We start from the raw sequence: 21,439 nt of genomic DNA on the forward strand, positions 1-21,439 counted from the left end.
CCAGTAATATACTGGGGCACTAATGAGGGAAACACCTGCAGGTGAGGAGATTGGCAAGGAAACCCAGGTGAGGGGAATGAGCTGATTAATGGCAGGAGGAAGTGACAGGATCTGAAATGACAGGGGAGTTGGTAGGGCATGTAAACAAAACCAGATGAAAACAACTAAGAGTTAGTGGAATATGTGACACTCCTGGATTTTTCTCTTTTGTGTTGGGTGCTTTAACATTGCTAGTTCAACCGGTGTCAGTCCCGTCGGCCGCTTACTGTGTGTTGCCCATCCTGTTAGACGCTAACTGGTACAGCAGGCCCCGCGTTACTTTTATCTTTTAGGATTTAACTGCTCCTCTCCTGGCCCTCCAACTATTAATCTCTTTTTCTTTTAATCAATTTCCCTGTTAACTTACGTATTCTTGTCAAAAAAAGTTTTAATTTTTTTACTGCGTCTTACTGTTTTTGTCTTTTTTCTTTTAACTTATTCTGCCTCAGTTATTCTCTTTATTATTTACACAGTACTCAAACTCTTCTTTCATTTGTTTGTTTGTTTCTCTAGTTGTAATAGTAGTTTTTTTTCTACCTGAAACTCAATGGCTTTCGCTTATTTTCTGTGATAAACACACACAAAAAAGAGAAACTGATGACAAATGCGGTGGTGCTCATGAGCACTCTACACAGGGATGGAACAACAAGTAGCCAGGAGGACCGTAAACCAGAAGTCAGAGGTGTGGTGGAGTACACAACCTCGACAAGCTGCTGGCCTGCTACAGCTTAGCTGCTAAAGAGGAATGCTACAGTGACCAATATAGTGCCAATTACACTCAGCCTATAATGCATTTACAATCTGGATGGCTGGATCAATCCAGACTGGAACCAAAGCTGCAAAGAACACAACTTTTCCTTGAGGAGCTGGACAAAGCAGCGGTGACACCGCACATCTACGGAGACGACATGTGCCCAGGACCTCAGCTTCTCTCGCCTCACACGAACAAAACCTTCATTTTCCAAGATAAGCATGATTTATGACACCCAAGTCTTGAGTTAAGTGGATTTTTAACATCAATTATAATCTTATGACAAAAAAAATAATCACACTTCCACTGTTAATTGTGTTCTAGTAGAGACTGGTTGCAATCATTAAACACATGTTTTCTCTAGTGTTTGAAATTGAGATAAAGACAGTACATGTTAATGGCTTATGAAGTAAAACTTTATTTCAGAATAGATTTTAATAAATAAATATGTCCCAGGTCAATCTAACACCTGCGATACCAGAGTGTCCCAAAAGTGAAGATAAGGGTTAACAAACCTTTTACAAAATGTATCACAGAAACCCAAATCAAAGCAAGAATCAACAGATTCAGTAGTAAATAAAAACATACTTAGGTTTGTATTGAAAAAAAAAAAAAAGATTCACAAATGAAAAAGGAAGACAAGGGGGAAAAACATTTATAAATTCACACAACAGATTCAGTTCACCAAAAGGGAGATGCTGTACACAAACTGTGTGTCTAAGGCACATTGAAAATGTATTTACTGACTTATTGATTATTTATTGTGTGTTTACTGGTGTAAATATGTGTAAAGAAGTGTTTCTGTTAATTTACAAACATGAATGAGTGTGAGATGGGAATGAGAATGTGAGTCTATATGTGCATTTGTATTACAGAACTTTAAAATGTTTAAATCACCCAAAAACCAACACAAAATAATTCACACATTGATCTGCAGATACGCAATTCATGGATACCCAGATAGAAGTGACAGAGTGTGTGTGTGTGTGTGTGTGTGTGTGTGTGTGTGTGTGTGCTTCTTATATGTCATGTCATATGTATTTAAAAATCATGTAACAGATTTATACAAACTTATTTGACATTCTTTTTGTCAATAGTGGGGCCATCCTTCTTTGTATTTGAATTGTTCATCTCTTACACGGTTTAGCCTGAACATTGTACACACTGATTACCGTCATTACGAATGGCAGCATAGATGTTCAGTTTGACTGTGGCAAAAATGCTACGGTGAGCTATAACATTATTATTTGATATTCATTAAAGATTTGAACATGGATTATGGTGTGGAGGCCCCATGTCAACACAGCTACATGTGCTTTGTACCCGGCCAGCATTCATATTCATTCAGTGGTCTGTAACCTCAGCTGTGATCATGACAGTTGGTCATAATCTTATTTAGTGTTGTATTTCAGAATTTTCTATTTCTCGTTATGTTGTATTGCTTGCATTTTGGCTTATTCTTGGTGTAAATTTAATTTTTGAGGTGCTTCACTTTGTGGTCACTTGTAAAGTGTTTTTAATTGCATTTAATTTGCTTTAAAGCTGCTATAGAAAAAACTTTCGCCGATTAAATGGACTTCCTGACCACATACATGTAAATGATATTCAATCTGTTATGTTGGTGTTTTGTTGGTGACTCTTTTGCTAATGTCTGGATTACAGATTGTGTCTTTACATGTTTATTTCTCTCACAAAGCAGAAGCTTTCTCTTAGAAACCAAAATTCAACATTGCAGTGTTCCTACGGACTGGAGTTCCCCGTCTTCTGCAAACCTTTAGCCATTAGTTACGTTTGAACAATGGTGTCTCACTGCCTGTACTTCCACTAGAAGAGCCATCAGAACTATGTGATAAAACGTCCAGCTCTGGCACTGAGGAGAAAGAAAATTGAACAGTCAAGTAAAGGACAAAAATAGCTGCAATAGACAGAATTATGCAGGCCTGCCCACAGAAATGGAGCTGATGTTGAAGCTGAAGTTCAGGAACAGGACCACAACACAATCGCTCCCCTTCATGTCATGTGCCTGTACAAACCTCATCGTGCTTCATGTCAGCCTTTACTCATTTCTCGTGCTCCACCTTCCCTCCCCTTCTTCTGTCTTTGTCTCTCTCTATCACTCTCTTACTTAAAGGGGGTCCAGCAGCCTGGGAGCTGCTGTTGATCTCTGACAAAGCCTTTTCCACATCACAGCCGCTCAACACTTTCTCAACATCGCCCTCGTACTCACCTGCCTTCTTCAACATCCTACTCATATTACACCTCAATAAACTCATCTATCAATCAATCATCTACATCTGATTGATGGTGTGGTCCAGTGAATGGGCCCTCCCCAAAAATCGACCTGACTCATGTCAGGACAAGCTTTTGCTCTCTCTCCTACATAAACTCATGAATGTCATCTCTCATCATCAACATCATCCTCTTCCTCACAGCTTCTTCACTGACACTATCTGCCTCTGTTAGCTGTAATGCTCGTCTCCTGGCTATGGATTTTGTCTGCGGCCTGGCTGAACGCAGCTTATAGAACCGATTGAAAAAAGCTGATCATTACATCATTATTTCAGTCCAAATCTCTTTCCACAACCCTCTTTTTCTACTCTTTACAATTACTTACAAATTTCTGGCATTCTGATTTTCCACCAGTAGCAAGTAGTTAGTTTAGATCGGTACATTTCTCAGGTTAGAACACAAAAACAATTCTGATGCCATTTTCAAGAGAATTAATTTTTACTAAAGCAACAATCAATTAAATGTTTGTTTCTGTTGTTTAAGTAAGTAATGGTGAGTATTTTGTTTAAAAAAAATAGTTTATAACTGCTCATATTTAGGATGAACTTGATGATTGTTGGCCTCCTCGGAGCCTCCCAGCAGCTCTGGATTTATGTTCAGGCAGCCACACAAACAGACATTCAGTCATAAATAAAGACCAGCTGATCTGCTCTGGACTGACTGTCAGAACCAAAAAGTTTTAGGCCATGAGTTTCTCTACACAAATGTTACTAGTCTATACAACATTTTCACATTGTTTTGAAAATGGTGTTCAATGTCATGAGCACTAATTTGACTGGTGAGCTTTTAAAATGATGTTTGGTAAACAAATAGAAGTGCTGCTACTGAAAACACTGGGCTAAAAATATAATGTTTGTAACTCTAAAACAGTTTGTAACTGTAAAATGTGCTCTATACGGGTTACAATTCAGACAGAAAGCGTCTGTACTGTATGATTAGTTACCTTTCACCAATAGTTCAGTCTTCATACTTTCAGTAGAGGAACTTCTCAAAGAAATATCTGAATATAAAAAGAAAATAATAATTTGAACAACAACCAAGTGAAGAACAAAAACATATAAGAGAAATAGATATGCAGAATGTACATACATACAGACAATCTTGTTGATTTAGTCCTGACACAACTCATGCAGCCACTTTTCATCAATCACATTGATTAACAAAAGGTATTCATAAAAAAATACATCTGACAAATGAAGTAATGAGTTTGGGCATCTCATTAGCATTATACAGACTTCATAACTACCTGAGAGAACAACTGTACAACCGGAAGACATTGCTAGTTAGTTAATATACCAGCAGAGGGCTCTGTGGAGCCAAACATCTCAGACTGCTGGGTGTAAAATACAGTAAAAACAAATTGTACCTACCATGTTTGGCACAATTTGCTGAAAAAAAAGACAGAAAGAAGGGAAAGACACATTTATTCAGTTGTCCAGCTAGCAATCCAAGGATACTGATTCTCTCCTCTAATTCAGTTAAATTTCTTAAAAATCCCTTAAACTTTCTGCTTAACTTCGACTTTTTCAATTCATCAGTTCTCTCTGACATGAAGCTTCTTTCATTTTCCAATCTGAATTTTGGCCATTGAGTTGATGACAATGATGATGACTCAAAGACACATTCTTTCTATTTCAGCCTCTCACCTCTCTTCTTCTTGTAGGTCACCACTCCAATGACTGTAATGAGGACGACAGCAATAACAACCACTGCAGCGATGACGATGGTGGTCATGTTAACTTTTTCAGTTGAGCAGAAAATAACAAAACAAAACACACACACACAAAAAAAACAAACAAACAAACAAATGAAGCACAGTTAACATCATCATATCATGATATGACATCAGTGTTGTCTTTTTCTGGTTTTAACGAATGCATTAACATAAAGTGATGTCATTTTCTGAACTTACCAGACTGCTTTGCTTGTTCTAATACTTCATCATTACATAAGATAACAAAGTAATTTATTTGTCATTTTACCAAATTGCAAAACAAAATTTAGTTGAACTCCTTAGCGCAACATAGGATAAAACATAACAGAAGTAATTTGGAGTGTGGAACAATGAATTGAGGATTCTCATGAATTGGGGAAAGAAGCTGCTCTGTAGTCTGTACCGCAACGTATATCAACATTATCAATGACAATTTGTCAAAAATGATTACTTTTTGTACCAATTGTCAACTGTACTGTATGTCACAATATTTATAATGAGGTATTTGCTCTAAAATATTGTGATATTTGATGTAGTCAATTTATGTAGTGATTTAAAAAGATTTAAAATATGGACATATTGTTAATTTTGATAATCTTAAACCAAAGAAAGCACAAAAGAATAAACTTGTATTTGGAAAAAAAATATTTCATTTCATTTAGATTTGCTGATAGAGGTGGACTTGTGTGTTAGTTACACAAGTTAATCTGAGAATAAAATAATACAAGACAACAAAACTTCCAACACTCATATAAACACATAAACTGCAGGACTGTTACAGTTAAATAAATGTGTTTCTCACCGTCAACACTGTTGATTCCAGTCTTTCCTTCGTTGGTCTTGATCACTGCTTTGTCCAGTCTGGTGATGATGTCCTCGTTCACACCATACAGCTGAAACACACAGTCGTACCTGGTCCAGTCTTCAGGTGTGACTGATGAAAGTTTCAGGTCAACACTCATCTGGAAGGTTCCATCGTGGTTGGGGAGGATCTCTCCGTGGTCCACCTCCTCATGAAGCTCCTCTCCATCTTTCCTCCAGACGAGTGAGGCTCTGTGAGGGTAGAAACCTGTAGCGAGGCAGCTGACTGGAGAGGAGGGAGTCTTCTGGAGGAGAGACACAGAGGGAAGCTCTGGAGAGGAAAGAGACAGGGAGAGGGATAATTCAACCTTAGCAGTCATGCAATAACATTTTTTTTTTACATTACAACACATCTACTCATTTCTCTGCAATGCACCATTAAGCTATAAAAAGAAGTATTGACAAAAAATGTAAGTAAAAAAAAGTAACTGCCAATATCTGTCTGTGACTGAGTGAGCGAGCAACAAAGTAACAGGATTGATAAAGGCAGTCCAGTAGTGTTTGCTCATTGCCCACGCAATATTAACGCGCACAAATGGTTATTACGTCACAGGGGAGCATTTCCAACTTAGCTTTAAGTAAAGGCATGTAAGACTCATTGCTTGTGTCACTTTGGTTAATTTCTAAAGAAAAATACATAATTAACCCAAATAAATAAATAAATACTGTGGGAAAATCAATGCTGGATTTAATTTAAATCAATGTCTTGTTATCAGGTCATAATCAAAGTTTTTTTTAAACAAGGTTATTGAAATAACAAACTTAAAATGAGCGATGATAATGGAAATGGAAATGGAAATGCTCAAACAGAAAGCATTTTTAAAGATGAAATTATAAATAGTAATAGAAATAAGACAAGGGAAACATGGGATGTGTAACTCAGAATGGGAAAATAATAAAGCTTGAATTGAAACTTAGCTAAGTAAATCAAGAGGAAATAACCAGTAGACCTAAACAATATATATGTTTTTATATACTAAAATCTATGTATCTGACTGAATGTAGTAACAACTTCTCTCATTATAAAGTTATTGTGACATGGGTACAAAGTAAACTCGACCACTGATGACCTCACTAACAACTTGGTCACATTTTGCACTTTTACCTTCACAAACTCCATGTACAAGGCTTGATCTAATCTTGTTCATGTATTATTTGATGAAAGGTTGTCAAGAAAATTAACAATTTGTTAAGAAGTATTAATACCATTTTTTTTTAATGGATATTCTTGTTCAGTAAAACACCTATTGGTTTGCATACAGGTGTACAGGACGCTGCTGGAAAGTTGCAGGGTCCCTTTTCTAAATACATTTTGTGCAATCAGATTATATTTGTGTACTGGCTGGTAACAATTCCAGCATTTTAGATGATATCTGAGACAGTTCTGATACCTGTATCAGTACCGTAACAACTCAACCGTTATTAAGTCCCTTTTTCAAACATCCATTTCAGATGATTAAAGTCATATTCAGCAGTCCCATGTATCAATAAATCAGAGATAACAAAGTTTGCAGTACAAAGGAAAAGTAGAAGTCATTCTTAAAACATTAATTTTAAGTAAATAAATATATGTGCCCATATACACTCATTGGCTACACCATTGGGCACAGATGTACTATGTCATGCAATCCAATACAACAGCTCTAGACGTATCAATTAAACAACATGATATCATCAAGATGGTAGTTTGTAGTGGTGGTGAACTGGATTATATTGAGAACTGTTTCTAATATGTTGTCCATCACATTTACATACACGAGTGGAAACGACTTTCAATATGATGCACTCAGTACAACACCTGCATCCACCAGAACCTCATTAATAAATATAAAGTAACATACCCACCTTTTATCATTACTAAAGTTTTAAGCTTCTGCATGTCTGTGTGTGTGTGTGTGTGTGTGTGTATTTGAACAATGCAGTTATTTTAAAAAGTTGTGTCCATTAACTACATCAGGTCATGTGATTCTACCTGTTCTCAGCAGAACGCGCCGCCCATAGCCCACATACTTCTTCAGCCAGTCAACACACTCCTGGGTGAGGTAGTGTTTCTGACTGTCTGAGAGAGCTTTGTTATGATCGAACTTAGTTTTGGTGATGCAAGCCTGTTGTTTAGGAGCGATCCATGTCAGCGTCTTCAGGTCAAAAACAATGAAGTCTTCTCCATCATAACCATCCCGCATAAAACCATTAATCTCATGGGTCTCATCATCCCACTCACAGCCGTACATCCTCTGGACAACATGGACACCTGAGACAGAAACAGAGAGGACATTAAACCAGAGTGAGATCACAGCTCAGTCATCTATCATCAGCTGATATCACATCTTCACCACAGAGACACACTGACTCCACTGAGACCAACAGTTCATCTCCACTGTTGAAGGTGGAGTGGCTTCATGTCAACACACACACACACACACACACACACACACACACACACACTGAGGTGGAGTCCTGACCAGCAGATTAAACCTGATCCTGGACTGAACATTAGACCCACTGAGACCCTGCAGCCAGTGGATCAGTCCAACAACATCCTCCTCCTGTGAGAAACTACAGACTCGACGGTCCTGAAGCTGCTCTAGAAGCTTCACTGAAGGAGAGTTTCAGTCCAGGATGAGTCTCTAGACTCCAGCTGCTCAGCCAGAACAGTGTGTCCTGTTCAGCTCTGTGTTACTACAACTGGTCAGGATGAGCCGACACCATCGAGACCATTATGGAGACTGGGAGGCAGTCTGTGTGTCCTGATTGGTCCATCCATCAGTCAATCACTCAGTACAACCAACAGCTGTTTCCACCTGCAGATGTTGGTTTGATGCTGCTGATGTGACGGACCAACACACTGTGGTCAGTACAGTAGAGTTAATCTGATCTAATCTGGAGTTAAACTTTATATTTAACACTGAAATTAATTCTTCTCTTCATTATTTATTCTTTTTTGATCAATTGATTAACATTTACTTGTTTTAAAAAGTGAGGAAATGATGATGAATGTCCATCACAAGTTCTCAGAGCCAAAACTTATTATTATTATTACTACATATTTTTGGTTCAAACTAATATTTTTCTCATTATTGATTATGTAATGACTATTAGTTTGGTTAAAAGTTTTCTTTAGTAAAAGACTTAAATCAACATTTGATTGTCAAAAATGTTTGTCAATAAATGTTCTGTTGATTAACTAATCGATCGACTTCGGCACTACATTGTAGATCTACTATATGTCCTGTATATTATGGGATGGACAGAAACACTGTGTCAGTGTAGTACAGCAGCATCCAGTAGTCTCAGTCTCAGTGATGTTTCTGTTCAGACTGACTGAGAGTTTAGATAAGAAAAGCCTCCAACAGATTAATGTGTGTGGTAACATCTTATTACTAAAATTCAGAATAAAAATACAAACAACACCTTTATAGTAAAAAGTGAAACTTAAACGAACCTCCAGTTTGGTTGAAGCGCTGCTTTGCAATTTCAATGTTGGCTTTGAAGGCCTGCTCAGTCCCCACAGATACCTCAGTCTGCCTCTGCCAGTACTGAGGATCATCAGCTGTGACTCTCCTCATCCAGTCCTGTTTGGGTTCTGCTTTCCTGGTGTTACTGTCATAGTAATCTATCTGCATGTCATCAACCATTCCAAGATTCACAAACTCTGGGAAGTTTGGGACTCCAGAAGATCCAGTGAAGAAATACTTCAGAGAGTGAGTCACTGTAAGAAAAAGTTAATGTCATGATTTCAGTTTTATTAATCACTGAACAATTTTATTTTCCTGCACACAGAGTCAAAATGAACGAGTCAAGACATCCTAATAATCACTGTTGTGTAGTCAATAAAGACAAACAGAAACTTATAGATAAAGATTTCGCTTATTATGAAATAAATATCGAACAAGTCAACTGTTTATTTCATGCAGTTGTTTTCTTTTCTGTCACCAATAGAGAGCAGTTACAGTCCTCACTATCATATTAGTTTACACTTCTTTATATGACTTTGAAGTTTTCTGTTTCTGTTGCTTCAAATCTATTAACAGTCAAAAGATCAAACTCCTAAACAATATCCAAAATACTGGAATACTGAGGCCAATACTGATCAGTATTTGGGAGAGGAAACTTTGTTTCTCTGTTTATTAATGAGCTCAAACTTAGTCTGACATTTCTGTTCTTCATTACTTGTTATTTATATTATATTATTAGATTTGTTACTTATAAGACGACTTACAAACAGATACCAACACATCTGTAATCAGTTAATATTACATCAAATTAATTAAACAATACATAAATTATTTTAAAGACCCAAATCATTGGAAAGACAAATACATTTACAGCCATACAGCCAGAAATAGCATGAACGTTTCAGCTAATAGGAACTGGAAGATAACTATAGTATTATATGATATTAATAATCAATAAGGGTCACAAACAGAATGTAAAATGAACTTAAAGATGGACGTCATGTCAGCGCCTAACGATCATCAACCAGGAAATCCTCCTGAACTAAAACATCGCAGACTAATCTGAACTCACCAGCCGCCGCGTCATGTAGAGCTGTTCCCAGGAGAGTCAGAAACACCAAGATCTTCATGGTGAACTGTGGCTGCTGAAGCTTTGATAGACTAATATGATTCTGTTTTTAGATCTAGCTGTGAATAAAGAATCATATTGTCTATCACACTGTCTCCTCTTTGAGCTCCAGAGGTGAAATGAGGGAAAAACACCGAGGCGTTCACGTCAACCTCAATCTGAGCAAATTAGAATTGAGCCTGAGCACGACGTCACTTATAACTGGGTAAATGTGACCCGCTGAGGTTGTAAAGCGAAAGTAAAATGATCTTGTATCCTGTGTGAGAGGATGAGGAGACATGCGGGGTTTTATTTGAGTGTCTCAGCTTTGTTCGCATATGAAGGAGGATTAAACCTCCTGCTGCTCACATCTCCTGTCATGTTGTGTAGCTTGATGTGATGTAATGTGCAGAAATGTGTGAATGTTGTGGGAGGTCAGAGGTCACTGTCAGCTGCAGCTCACACACTCTGGAGTCTGTGTGGATGCTGGAGTGTCTGATTGTTCTTCTGCTCTGTGTTGAAAACAGCCCTGATCAATATATCAGCAACACACAACAGATTAAAATGAGGTTTTATTGATGTTATAGTGAGTGGACTGTACACGTAAACAGTTATTTAATTTATTTGTTAGTGTGTTTCAGTTCAGGACAGACGATATAATAAAACACATGAGAGATGTGATGAAACAATATCTGACCTCAGTGTTTTTACTTTGAGGTGAAAACAAGAAGCAGAAAAATCAAACTGAGTCAGAGAGCTACTTCAGCACAGACCTCAGCCCCTAAACTTTCTCTGGATGCTGAAAAGTGCTCGCACCAGAGAAATGTAACACCACTGTTAATAATGATAGTAATGATAATAAACTTTATTTGGCACATTTGCAAACCCTTGTTACAAAGTGCTTTACATCTACAACAAAATGATATAGTGAATTCATGAAATCAAACAAGTGATTAAAAATTAATGCAGAAATCATAAACCTTTAGTTTTCAGTTTCATACGAGGTGTTGCCAAGAGATCCTGGTTGGATGATCGAGACTGACTGGTCAGGGACGGAGACTGAAGCAGGAGTTTGTTGTGCACTAAAAGTAATAACAAGTATTATTGTTTTAGCTCTCCTGTCTGTGTTTGCAGGGAGCTCTCCTCTCCTCTCCTCTCTCTCCCACCACCTCCTGCAGGACTCCTTTCTTTTTTTTCATGCAGCTCTCTTTGCCCTTTTTCATCCTTTGGTCTGTTTGATAGTATAACTGTATAACAGCTTCTGGTACCTACACTGTTGCAGGTACCACAAAAGGAGGATCTTCCACTCTGTCTGGTCCCTTAGCAGACGTGACTGTTTACAGAGTTCTCTGCTCTGATTGGATAAAGTGGGCAGGGATACCAGCAACTTCTTTGCTCTTTTACTGCATTAGCAGGAGAAGGAGAGATTTCTGTATATGGAGAAAATTATAAATACAATTTACAGCAGATGTAATATTACGTTTGCTACAATCAAGTGTGTTATCTGCTACATCCAAATAAAGTAGAAATAATATGCAGTATTTAAACATTAGGGTTGCATTCAGCAACCAGATGTTTGTGAATGCAGGTCTCAGTAGGTACAGAAGTTAAAACCTTTGCAAAACATTCAGCTGATGAGTGTAGTCGTGTTTACGCTCTCTACAGATTTATGATTTATCACCACTGCACACAAACTGTACACAGATACCAGACACCTAATGTAAGTACGCCTGATTTTTAAAAAAACAAGATCAAGACCATTCATTATTCCCTGTGATATAAACAAAAATGTTGGACCTTTATCAGTGCTGTGGTGAAAATGAAGAAATAATTCAAACAAATAAAATTGGGCTACGGTATGAAAATACAAAACAATATAAATATATACAAAAATATATCGCAATTAGATTTATTTGGTGTTATTTACATAAGGCCACATAAACTAAGAGTGAACAGGACTTGCACTGTATAACATTATAATGATAAGTACTGAGAGATTAGAGTTTCATCCACCAGTATTTAGAAACTAAAACAAACAACTAAAATGTACACTAAACCTGGGACATGTGCAACAACACCAGCTTAACTGAGGTGAAGTAATTATCTCTCTCAATATTTATAAAATCTAATGTGGTTATATATATATATATATATATATATATATATATATATATATATATATATATATATATATATATATATATATATATATATATATATATTAGAAAAGATTATTTTGTTGCAGTGTAAAATTTAAAAGCTCTGCATGACATACTGCTGTGTGGTTGCAAACAGCATGCAAAATGCAGTTCAGAGCAAACTATCAGTGCGCCACCTTCATTCTGATCATTCTGACGACATTACTGTGCTGCCATGTTTGTTTCTCTCTTCGTTGTTTCTCTGACATGGAAGTTACCGCAGTCTGAATTGTTTTCGCAGGGTTTGAGTGACTAACTGAACTTTCTGGGGGGACTGTACTGTAACAAACCCTCTCTATATAAATAACAGGCAAACATTTGCAGAATGAAAAAGAAGGATTAAATAGTTCAGAATAAATTATATAGAGCGTTTCACATATTTAATACAGTCTCTTCTACCGCAACAAGTCTCAACATTGAGCGTTGTGAAAGAACTATGGCGACTTTTTTTCCACTTTGTTGTCCTGAGGAGTAATTTAAGTAAGTAATAGTTTACGGGATTGGTTGAATTTCACGTTTGGAATTAATAAGTAATACTGCTTTATACATTTTGTGTAAATGGGGAAGTGAGTCGAAACAGTGTGTTCAAACCGCTGCATGGAGGTACGTCCACTTCAGACACGGAAACAGAGACAGGCTTACAGCGATGCCGGCAAAAACTGACATTTTTTACAAGGAAAAAAATATCTTAATGGTTTGTATTTTATGCCGATTTTACAAGAAGGCACCGATGATTTTAAATTTTCAGTAGTCTTTTCATAAAGTCGGTTAAGTTTCTCCTCACGATGCAACAATTCTTAAAATCACGCTACTTATAAGGGAGTCTGGGATGATTACTTCCCTTAACGAGACTTACATGGTCATTATCACTGTCATTCAGAGAGACTAGTGCGTGTTTCCTCTGCAAAAAAAAGTTAGTTTGACCCTGTTTTTTTATTTATCTGAACACTCATCATATTGAATAAGTCATGTAAAATAAATATATATAATTCATTATTATTCATACCACGTTTCCCGAACCCTGCGCTTCCTTACAGACCATTCTAATTCACCAAATAGAAATGTAAAGTACAGAAGACATAAATATATTTCCATTTGTGGCTGTCATAACCACAGAAATGACTTTATACAGATAACAGCATGTTTTATGTGTTGTAAACAGTCAGAAGCAGCCGGTCACACTGAACCTGCCCAGAGAGGAACTAATACACTGTGTTTCTGTCTCTCTGCCAAAACCTGCCGCTCCTGTTTCTGGTATGAGGTCGATCAACAAGGTGTTTCTGGTATAAACTGCGTGGCAGTGAACGCCTCAGCAGCAGAGATGATATCTGACTATCAGGAGTCTAATGTGGAGTTAGAGCTCCTCCACTGGACAGAAACACACAAATCCCATCTGGCTGTTTCTGAGAAATCACATGGCGAGTCTGTTAGGTTTCGTTTTGGTGTAAATGACTCAGGAGATGCGGTATTTTCTGGCGCACAAAGGCAGAGGGAGGAAGAAGAAGTTGTTCAGTGATCTGTATCTCATGTGTACTTCTTGTTTTCTCCGTTCTTCTGCTGCTTATTAAAATGTGTGCTGCAGAAAAAACAAGGAAAGATGAGCAAAACACTGCAAACACTGCATTTTAGAAGGGAAAATAACCCCATTGGTTGAACATACCGTGTTGTACAGAAATTAGATATGATATAAACGAAATCTGCATGTTGAAAACACACAAACACATGCTGCCAACATCTAGTTCTGAGGGACAATGGTTTATTTGTGCAGGTCTATTTATAGTTTCCGCCTCTGGTGTCCTCATCTGACCCTGTCTCTGTTTAAACCTGCAGCCTCGCATGTCCACTTCCTTCACAGCAATCTCCCTTTTCTGCGTAAAATAATTGAAGCTGCACACTGATAAATGTGCACATTCTCTAACCACACGTAGTTATAACAAATATCAGCTGCAGGATATTTTTTTATTTTGCTGATTAACAGCCCGAGGAAGCAAAGAAAAGACACATGAACTCCAGAGTGGAAGCTGGATTATTGCTTATCATAGGGCGCCATCTACCTGTGAAACATGAGAACTTTTTAATCAACACTTGGCACGATTTAAAGCTGATTTGTCTTTACGTTTCTTCTCGGTTTTAATTATAACTTAATATTTCTGTGTTTGGCGTCGCACAGCGTTGGTTTTATTTTGAAATTATGGCCGGATATATTATTTTTTTGTACCCTTGCTCGCTTGAGGAGCTCGGTGTGGGTAAAAGTGAAAGTAAAATGAGCTCGGAGTCGAAGGGGGAAAACCAGACAACTAAACTTGTCTTCGTCCGAGACAAAACAGATAAAAGTCGCACCTGAGAGCAGAGAGAAGATATTTCATCATGACAGAAATCTCTACAATCTACAAACTGTCGCTGGTCGCAGTTTTCGGCCTCGTCCAAGGTAACGACACAATATTATCTGTCGGTTTATATAAAGATGTCTGTGTGTTGTCGTCCTGGTCGAATAAACGTATTAACAGTATTTATGTATCTGCAGCATGTTTGTACGGCTGAATGCGTTTAATTGTGTAATGACACAACCTGTAATTTTATTGTGCATATCGTTGATTGCAGCAGATTTGGAATATAGTACTTAAAAGACCATCTGTAGACACAGCAAGTCACTGACGGTGTGCTGTCTGCCATAATTTGACAATGTACTCTTACAGTGTGCTAAAGTGTTAAGTTAAAGTGAAAGTATGTATGCCGAATTCAGCACAAGATGCAGTAATGTACTAACAGGTCGAAATTGACGTGCTATTAATCAGATGTATTTAAGCTGAGCATAGATAACATTAAATTACAGTATGTTTCTAAACGGAGTTTGGTGTGAGGGTTCAGTGGACTAGCGCCCCCTCCTGGCTGGAACTGTTACACCTGGTGGATCAACGAAATAGCGTCATAGGAGACACAAATTCAAAACACATAATAATACAACGATTGAAAACAAAACAGGAGGAGTAGGCTGAACTTTCATCGGATAAAAACCGCCCGTTTTGTCAGAAAACTTGTTCAAAGTTATGTCATGAGAAAGAATGAGAATAAACTGAATGCAGTACACTGAAACACTGAGAGAAACAGTCAGACTCATCCTAAATGATTCTCTGAAGTTAAAAGTTATGCATTATTTCTTGTCCTGTCGAGGTTAAATTCCTTCATGACTTTATGTAGCATGTGACATAATTCATTTTGCATTCATGAGATTAATTCTATAATAGTTTTTGGAAGGACACTAGACACACTCTGTAGCAATTGGCATATATTATTGTAATTCTCGAGGGTCTCTACTGTAGAATAATGAATTGCTGTGAACTATAATACAACAACATAGTGCCATCGTACCATTATGCTCCTGTTTCACTGTAACTTTTGTATTATTGTAACTGAGTCGCTCTGTCTGTTGTCTGCAGCCTGCAGCAGCAGCTGTCCTGTGCTGGAGTGCTGGTTTGTGCAGGAGAAGGCGGGTCGAGGAGGAGGTTTGACTGCAGCTACGAGCCAGGAGAAATCCCTGCTTCACATCAGAACAGACCCAAACAGCCACAGTGCAGATTCACTGAAGGTCCCAGCTGACATCAACCCTGACAGAGTCTACTTCATTACAGGTGAGTTCAACATGAAACACTGAGCAGCATGTAGAACCACATGTTTATTTAGGTGTGGCTGATGATTAGTGTACACAGAGCTTCCTGTATATACCGGATATCATTTTGTATGCATGTGTGTGGGTCCATGCAAGATGCAAGGTTCAGTTTTATTTTCTTTTTTATACAGGATTGTACTATGAAATCCAGTAGTTACTCCCTCCCTGCTACACACATAGGACATGTCTATAACACATATTAAAATTAGGGTCCAATCATTACTGGATTTTTGGGGCAGATGCCAACACACATATTGGGATGTAAAATAATTCTGATATCAATATATATATTCTTTTATACACAGAATATTTACATAAACACACATTTTACGCAATTATCCCTGAAATGTGGTTAACAAACATTTGGGAAAGATGTATTTATGTGATGGAGGCAGATTATTTTACAGCATAACAATAAATTGTCTTGTCCAAAATAACATCATAGCACTGATAATAAAACAATTTCAAATTACCCAAGGCACTTCATGTGCATCAAGTCGGACATAGTACACGCTGATACCAATATATATCCGGGATATAATATCGGCTCTAATTCAGATATTAAAATTGAAATAGAATAAAACAATAAAAGCATTTAAGAGAGCCATACACACACGCCGCACATGTGGCTTCTGTAGCCACTTTGTTTCATTTAATTACTTTCATTACAAAAAAAAAATCTTAGGTGCAAGAAAAAAATTCAGATGTCTGTATTCTCTACATCCTCCAAAGTTCCCAGACTGGGCAGTATAGCACACTGTCCAGGCGTGTTGCAACTATAAAGTTCATATAAAAACTGTGATTTAAACTGTCTCCCCTCAGACCCAGCTGCGACTCTCTGCCACAGCTCTCTGAACCCTCCCAGAGGTTCTGTCAAGAAGCCCCAGTGTGAGATCAACCCCTTCCTGCCTCAGCCCTCCAGCCTCAAATGGGCTGCACCACTCACAGACTCTGCCCTCAGTCCCATCTACCTGCAAGCTGATTGGTTTTCAACTTCCTATCAGGGCCTCAAAAAACAGCTGACGGTTTCCAGTATCACGCGTGCTCCCACGGCATCCAAGGAGCACAATGGTAAAGACTGATGTCACAGTAAACCAGTTGAATCAATTATCTTTATGAACAAATTATATCTGAACTCAGTTTGTGGTTGTTCGACTCTCTTCTCTGTTTCCTCAGTGATCCTGAGTGTGAGCAGTAAAACAGTCTCGGTCAAAGCCAGACTCGGTGAACCAGTGCTGCTAGACTGCAACTTCTGGTTCGACACCACCTCACCTCTGTCCGGGTCGGGTTTTGCCGTAGAGTGGCGCTATCAGTTCAGAGGCGACGGCCGATTGGTTCTGGCTTACGACGGCAAGACGGACCGCTTGGCTGACACTCAGGAGGAAGGAGCCACGCTGGACTTTGAGAGTCTGCACGAGAAGGGAAATGCATCCCTGGTCCTGCAGGAGGCCAAAGTGCGTCACTCCGGGCTGTATATTTGTACGACGTATCTGCCGTACCTTGTGGCTCAGGTGGCGATGGAGCTCGAGATCGTTGGTAGGCGAAAATCTTGTACTTCCTGTTGTGTGATTATAGAAAAAACTGATACTTATAAGCAGCTTGTCCTCTCTCTGAAACATTAATCAGATCTGGAGATGATGTTAGACTGAGTGAACATGCTCAAGTTCACCACTGACTGTCCATGTTGGCATTCATGCACTATTACATACAACCTGTTAAGTATCAAACAGCACCGAAATAAACTATTAAGTTAGAAAATCAAAAGCACCAGATTATTATTAACTCTCTCTCATTATCTCCCTCTTTTCTTTGCTCCTTCCACCCAGAACCTCCATCCCTCTCCATCTACCCGTCCCCTCTGCCCCTCGCTGTTCCCGGCCAGACTTTGACCATCCAGTGTGAGGCGTCCGGCTTCGCCCCCCTCTCCCTGGAGCTGAGCTGGGAGTTGAAAGGTGCCGACGGGAGCTCCAGGCCTCTGGGAACAGGCAGCATTAGCGGCCACAGGCAGGCCTGGGATGGAACCTTCAGCCAGACCACCAGGCTTGAACTCGACACGACCACCCTGGACCTGGGCAGAGGAGGGGAGCTCACCTGTGTGGCTGCCCATCTTGGAGGCACCCGACAGGCCAGCGTGACCCTCAATGTCATAGGTAATGTGGAATAACTGCTATGTTATTTATCAAATCCTTGTTGGTTTTTAATGTGATTACATTTTAGAATTTGAGCAAGGCCCTGTCAAAATGGACTCAATGGATGACAAATTTATCCAATTTAAAGTCTGTGTAAAGCAGAAATAAATGTGTGTTATGAGTTCATCATACCACAGAAACATGTGTCATTGACCACTGAGCCAAATTTGAAAGATTAAAAAAAAAGCCAAGTATATAATATTAGGTCTCAAAATCATGGAAAAACAAGAACTTCTCTGCTGTGAAACGCTGGGGGCGTGTCAGTTACTATCATCAGATGGACCCAGTCTGACCTGTATGAGCCATCAGAGCCAGAAACTGACTCTGAGTCAGACACTGATAGACACAAACGTAACACCCCAGTCGACATATAATTCCTTGTCATAGCTATATTGTTACATATAAATATTACCTGTGGATTATCATTGTGCTGTCAGATGGACTCAGGGAATGATTAAATGCAATAACATTTGCTAATATTACATGGGCATGACAGGATGAATGGTGTAAAATCACTTCCAGGATTTGCACCTTCAGCAAAATGCATTTAATTGCCAAAATGTACAATATTTATAACATACATACACACACACTTACACTTGGAGCTTAGATCTGATCCTGATCCCGACCCGAGCCGAGCCGATCCCATGCACATTGTGTCTGAGCCGCCCGGCCCGACACATTAACTGTAATTATGAGCCCGATTTAAACCCGACATTTTTTAATATGTGGGCTGTTATAACGGACGTTCTCAAGCTTCATGTTGTACTTACACAATCAGTGATGCCGGTAACGCCTTACTCTAATCTGACCAGTTTTTTCAGTGAGGAATAATCTAACGCGTAATATTTCCAAACCACTAATCAGATTAAAGTTAATTATTCAAATCACTGTGAGTTACTATTATTTTTGTCATCATTTTTGAGGATGCAAGCCGGGACAGAACAGGTCGGTTCGGCCCCACTGACCAGCGTCAGCAGACTCTTCAGATATCCAGACTTTACCTGGTGACAGTCGCTGTAACTATATATAACTAAGTGGACACTGTGGAGACAGGTGTTGGTGGTGATTTTTAACTCTCCACAGTAGCTCCTTTTGACAAAATCGATCCACCGTTTCCTGACATTGTCCTCCTCAGGAAACTTAAATAAGCTAATGGTGTTGTTACTCTGCACACTGTGGCATCCAGGAAAGATGCAGGAGCGACGTGGAGGAGACATGACTGGTTAGCTGACTGGTTGACTGGTCAGCTGACTGGTTGACTGGTTAGCTAGCTGCAAACTAAGAGATGCTATCCAAGACTGAGAGCCAGCAGAAAAACCTCAGAAGATAATGCCCTGAGTGTATTTATAGCGCTTCTGCAGTAGGATCGAGTTTATGCAAAGAAAATCATGCAAATCATGGCTGTGTTAGGTAACACGGCCATGATTTGCATGATTTTCTGACCCGCCCATTAAATTCTTAACACAGAAATCATGAAACACAGTTTGTGAGCCTAGCTCCAGAATTGAATTATAAATGGTTGAATGCTTTTTACATGTTTTAAAAAAATACATTTATGACCTTTTTAATGTGTTTAGAAGAAAATGGCTGAATTTTCTTTACACAGACTTTAAACAGAGATTTGATTATTTTAACATTTAAAGGCTGAATGTTGACGGTTAAATTGATTATTTTCATTAAGTAGAGCAGATATGCTCGTCAGATAAATGAGAATCGACCAATATTTGATTTCTGTCTTCTGTTTTTTCAGGATTCAGCGCTCCCTCCATTGAGGACTCGATGGCGATGGTCGGCGTGGCATTAGTGCTCTACGGTCTTATTAAGTTTGTCTCTTGGACCATCACCAGCTCAGGTAGCAAATATTCCAGAAACATTGTAAACTGACTAATAATAACAATCTACTTTGTTGCACCAATACAGTAATTTGAAGCTACAAGAAGACTTTGTGCTATCTTGATACAACAAAACTAAAACATACTGAAATAGATTTGGCAATATTGAATTGAAGTTAAAATAACACAGTATGCAATACAGAGTATGGGATGAATGTTGTTGAAAGAAGATGAGGTAAAATATTTTAATTTGATTTCTGTTAATGTCTTTTTATCTTTTATGTCACTGACAGGCTCAGATGAGGCTGCTACAAAAGACAAGGTGAGGTTAATTCTTCAAACACTAATACACAAAATCATTCTGATTGATTTTACATAAGTGTGCTACTTGTCCACTCCTTTGTTACAACCTTGGAGCTGCTCCTGGGTGTTTTTTAAGTCTCCTGAATATTAACTTTGACTTCTTCCACTTACAGAAAGACAAGTAAAGAAGACTGAAGTGAACCACTACAGAAGTGTGATAGTGATACAACAAACCTTTGTGTTTTGATATCTTGGATGGGGTTCAAAAGAGATTGTCCACCTATTCGTTCAGACAGCTTTGTCATTTTAAAGCGTTTAGATTTTTCATAGATTGAGAGAAAAGCTTGCTTAGGATATTCAGTGCTGTGTCAGTTGTTAATTTTTTTGATATTTTTTGTTTTGCACATACATGAATCATGTCTGGGGACAGACATACTGTTGTGCTTGGGTACCAGCGATAATTTTCTGGAAAGGGTTTCTGCTCGGTCTAAACATGTGTGTTGTCATATTTCTTTAATCTCCTACTTTAAAGCAATATACCTGATTTATCATATTGGCCTCCCACTGTCTAAATATTATTTCTTGTTACATACACTGGAAAAGAGTCAGGAACTTGGAGGAAAGTTAAATTATAAGACAAACATTTTGTGTAAATAACCGAGGAAAGTAAAGTTAGAATCAGACTAAACCGTTCAAACCCACAAACATAATTTTTGTAAATACAGAGACTATAATGTGTGTATATTGTGACTTTTTGTGTTAAGTTTTTTTTTTTATAGTGGTGTGATGCTCCAACAGCCTGAGCTAATTCAAAAATTAAACGTGAAGGAAATGGTACAAACAGGGCACAAAATTCTACTGGTGGTTAAGTTCCAAATTTAATCAAGTGAAGTCTGGATTTTATGTGTAATAAACACATTTCTTAAAACATGCTGCTCCCAGTCTCCTGTTTATCCATGGTTGTGTCTCTTCAAACATGCTGGTATGACACATTGTTTACACAAAACATGGAAATGCTGACATGTATATT

General features: G+C 38.3%; 2 protein-coding genes across 2 annotated transcripts; one reads left to right on the top strand and one right to left on the bottom strand.

Annotated features, from left to right (window-relative positions):
- Window positions 1–1,187: 1,187 nt before the first annotated feature.
- Window positions 1,188–10,362, bottom strand: LOC119014462 (major histocompatibility complex class I-related gene protein-like). Its single transcript, XM_037089680.1, has 8 exons — window positions 10,182–10,362; window positions 9,097–9,363; window positions 7,627–7,905; window positions 5,596–5,925; window positions 4,726–4,818; window positions 4,450–4,467; window positions 4,023–4,079; window positions 1,188–2,660 (listed from the first exon to the last, which is right to left on the bottom strand). The coding sequence occupies exons 1-8, from the start codon at window positions 10,237–10,239 to the stop codon at window positions 2,572–2,574; spliced, it is 1,191 nt and encodes a 396-aa protein (XP_036945575.1). The 5' UTR covers window positions 10,240–10,362; the 3' UTR covers window positions 1,188–2,571.
- Window positions 10,363–14,630: 4,268 nt separating this feature from the next.
- Window positions 14,631–21,339, top strand: tapbp.1 (TAP binding protein (tapasin), tandem duplicate 1). Its single transcript, XM_037089577.1, has 8 exons — window positions 14,631–14,843; window positions 15,853–16,044; window positions 16,905–17,153; window positions 17,259–17,618; window positions 17,909–18,232; window positions 20,025–20,126; window positions 20,400–20,428; window positions 20,583–21,339. The coding sequence occupies exons 1-8, from the start codon at window positions 14,783–14,785 to the stop codon at window positions 20,592–20,594; spliced, it is 1,329 nt and encodes a 442-aa protein (XP_036945472.1). The 5' UTR covers window positions 14,631–14,782; the 3' UTR covers window positions 20,595–21,339.
- The last annotated feature ends 100 nt before the right edge of the window (window positions 21,340–21,439 follow it).

The sequence above is a fragment of the Acanthopagrus latus genome, chromosome 3 (assembly GCF_904848185.1).
Source record: "Acanthopagrus latus isolate v.2019 chromosome 3, fAcaLat1.1, whole genome shotgun sequence".
Lineage (NCBI taxonomy): Eukaryota > Metazoa > Chordata > Actinopteri > Spariformes > Sparidae > Acanthopagrus > Acanthopagrus latus.

Bases quoted from the DNA above. Each gene is read 5' to 3' on its own strand.
- LOC119014462 (XM_037089680.1), bottom strand. From the start codon at position 10,239: ATGAAGATCTTGGTGTTTCTGACTCTCCTGGGAACAGCTCTACATGAC. The intron at 9,364-10,181 runs GTGAGTTCAGAT...TTTTTCTTACAG, and splicing joins TCTACATGACGCGGCGGCTG to TGACTCACTCTCTGAAGTAT. The intron at 4,819-5,595 runs GTGAGAAACACA...CAACTGAAAAAG, and splicing joins TGGAATCAACAGTGTTGACG to TTAACATGACCACCATCGTC.
- tapbp.1 (XM_037089577.1), top strand. From the start codon at position 14,783: ATGACAGAAATCTCTACAATCTACAAACTGTCGCTGGTCGCAGTTTTC. The intron at 17,619-17,908 runs GTAGGCGAAAAT...CCTTCCACCCAG, and splicing joins GATGGAGCTCGAGATCGTTG to AACCTCCATCCCTCTCCATC. The intron at 18,233-20,024 runs GTAATGTGGAAT...CTGTTTTTTCAG, and splicing joins CGTGACCCTCAATGTCATAG to GATTCAGCGCTCCCTCCATT.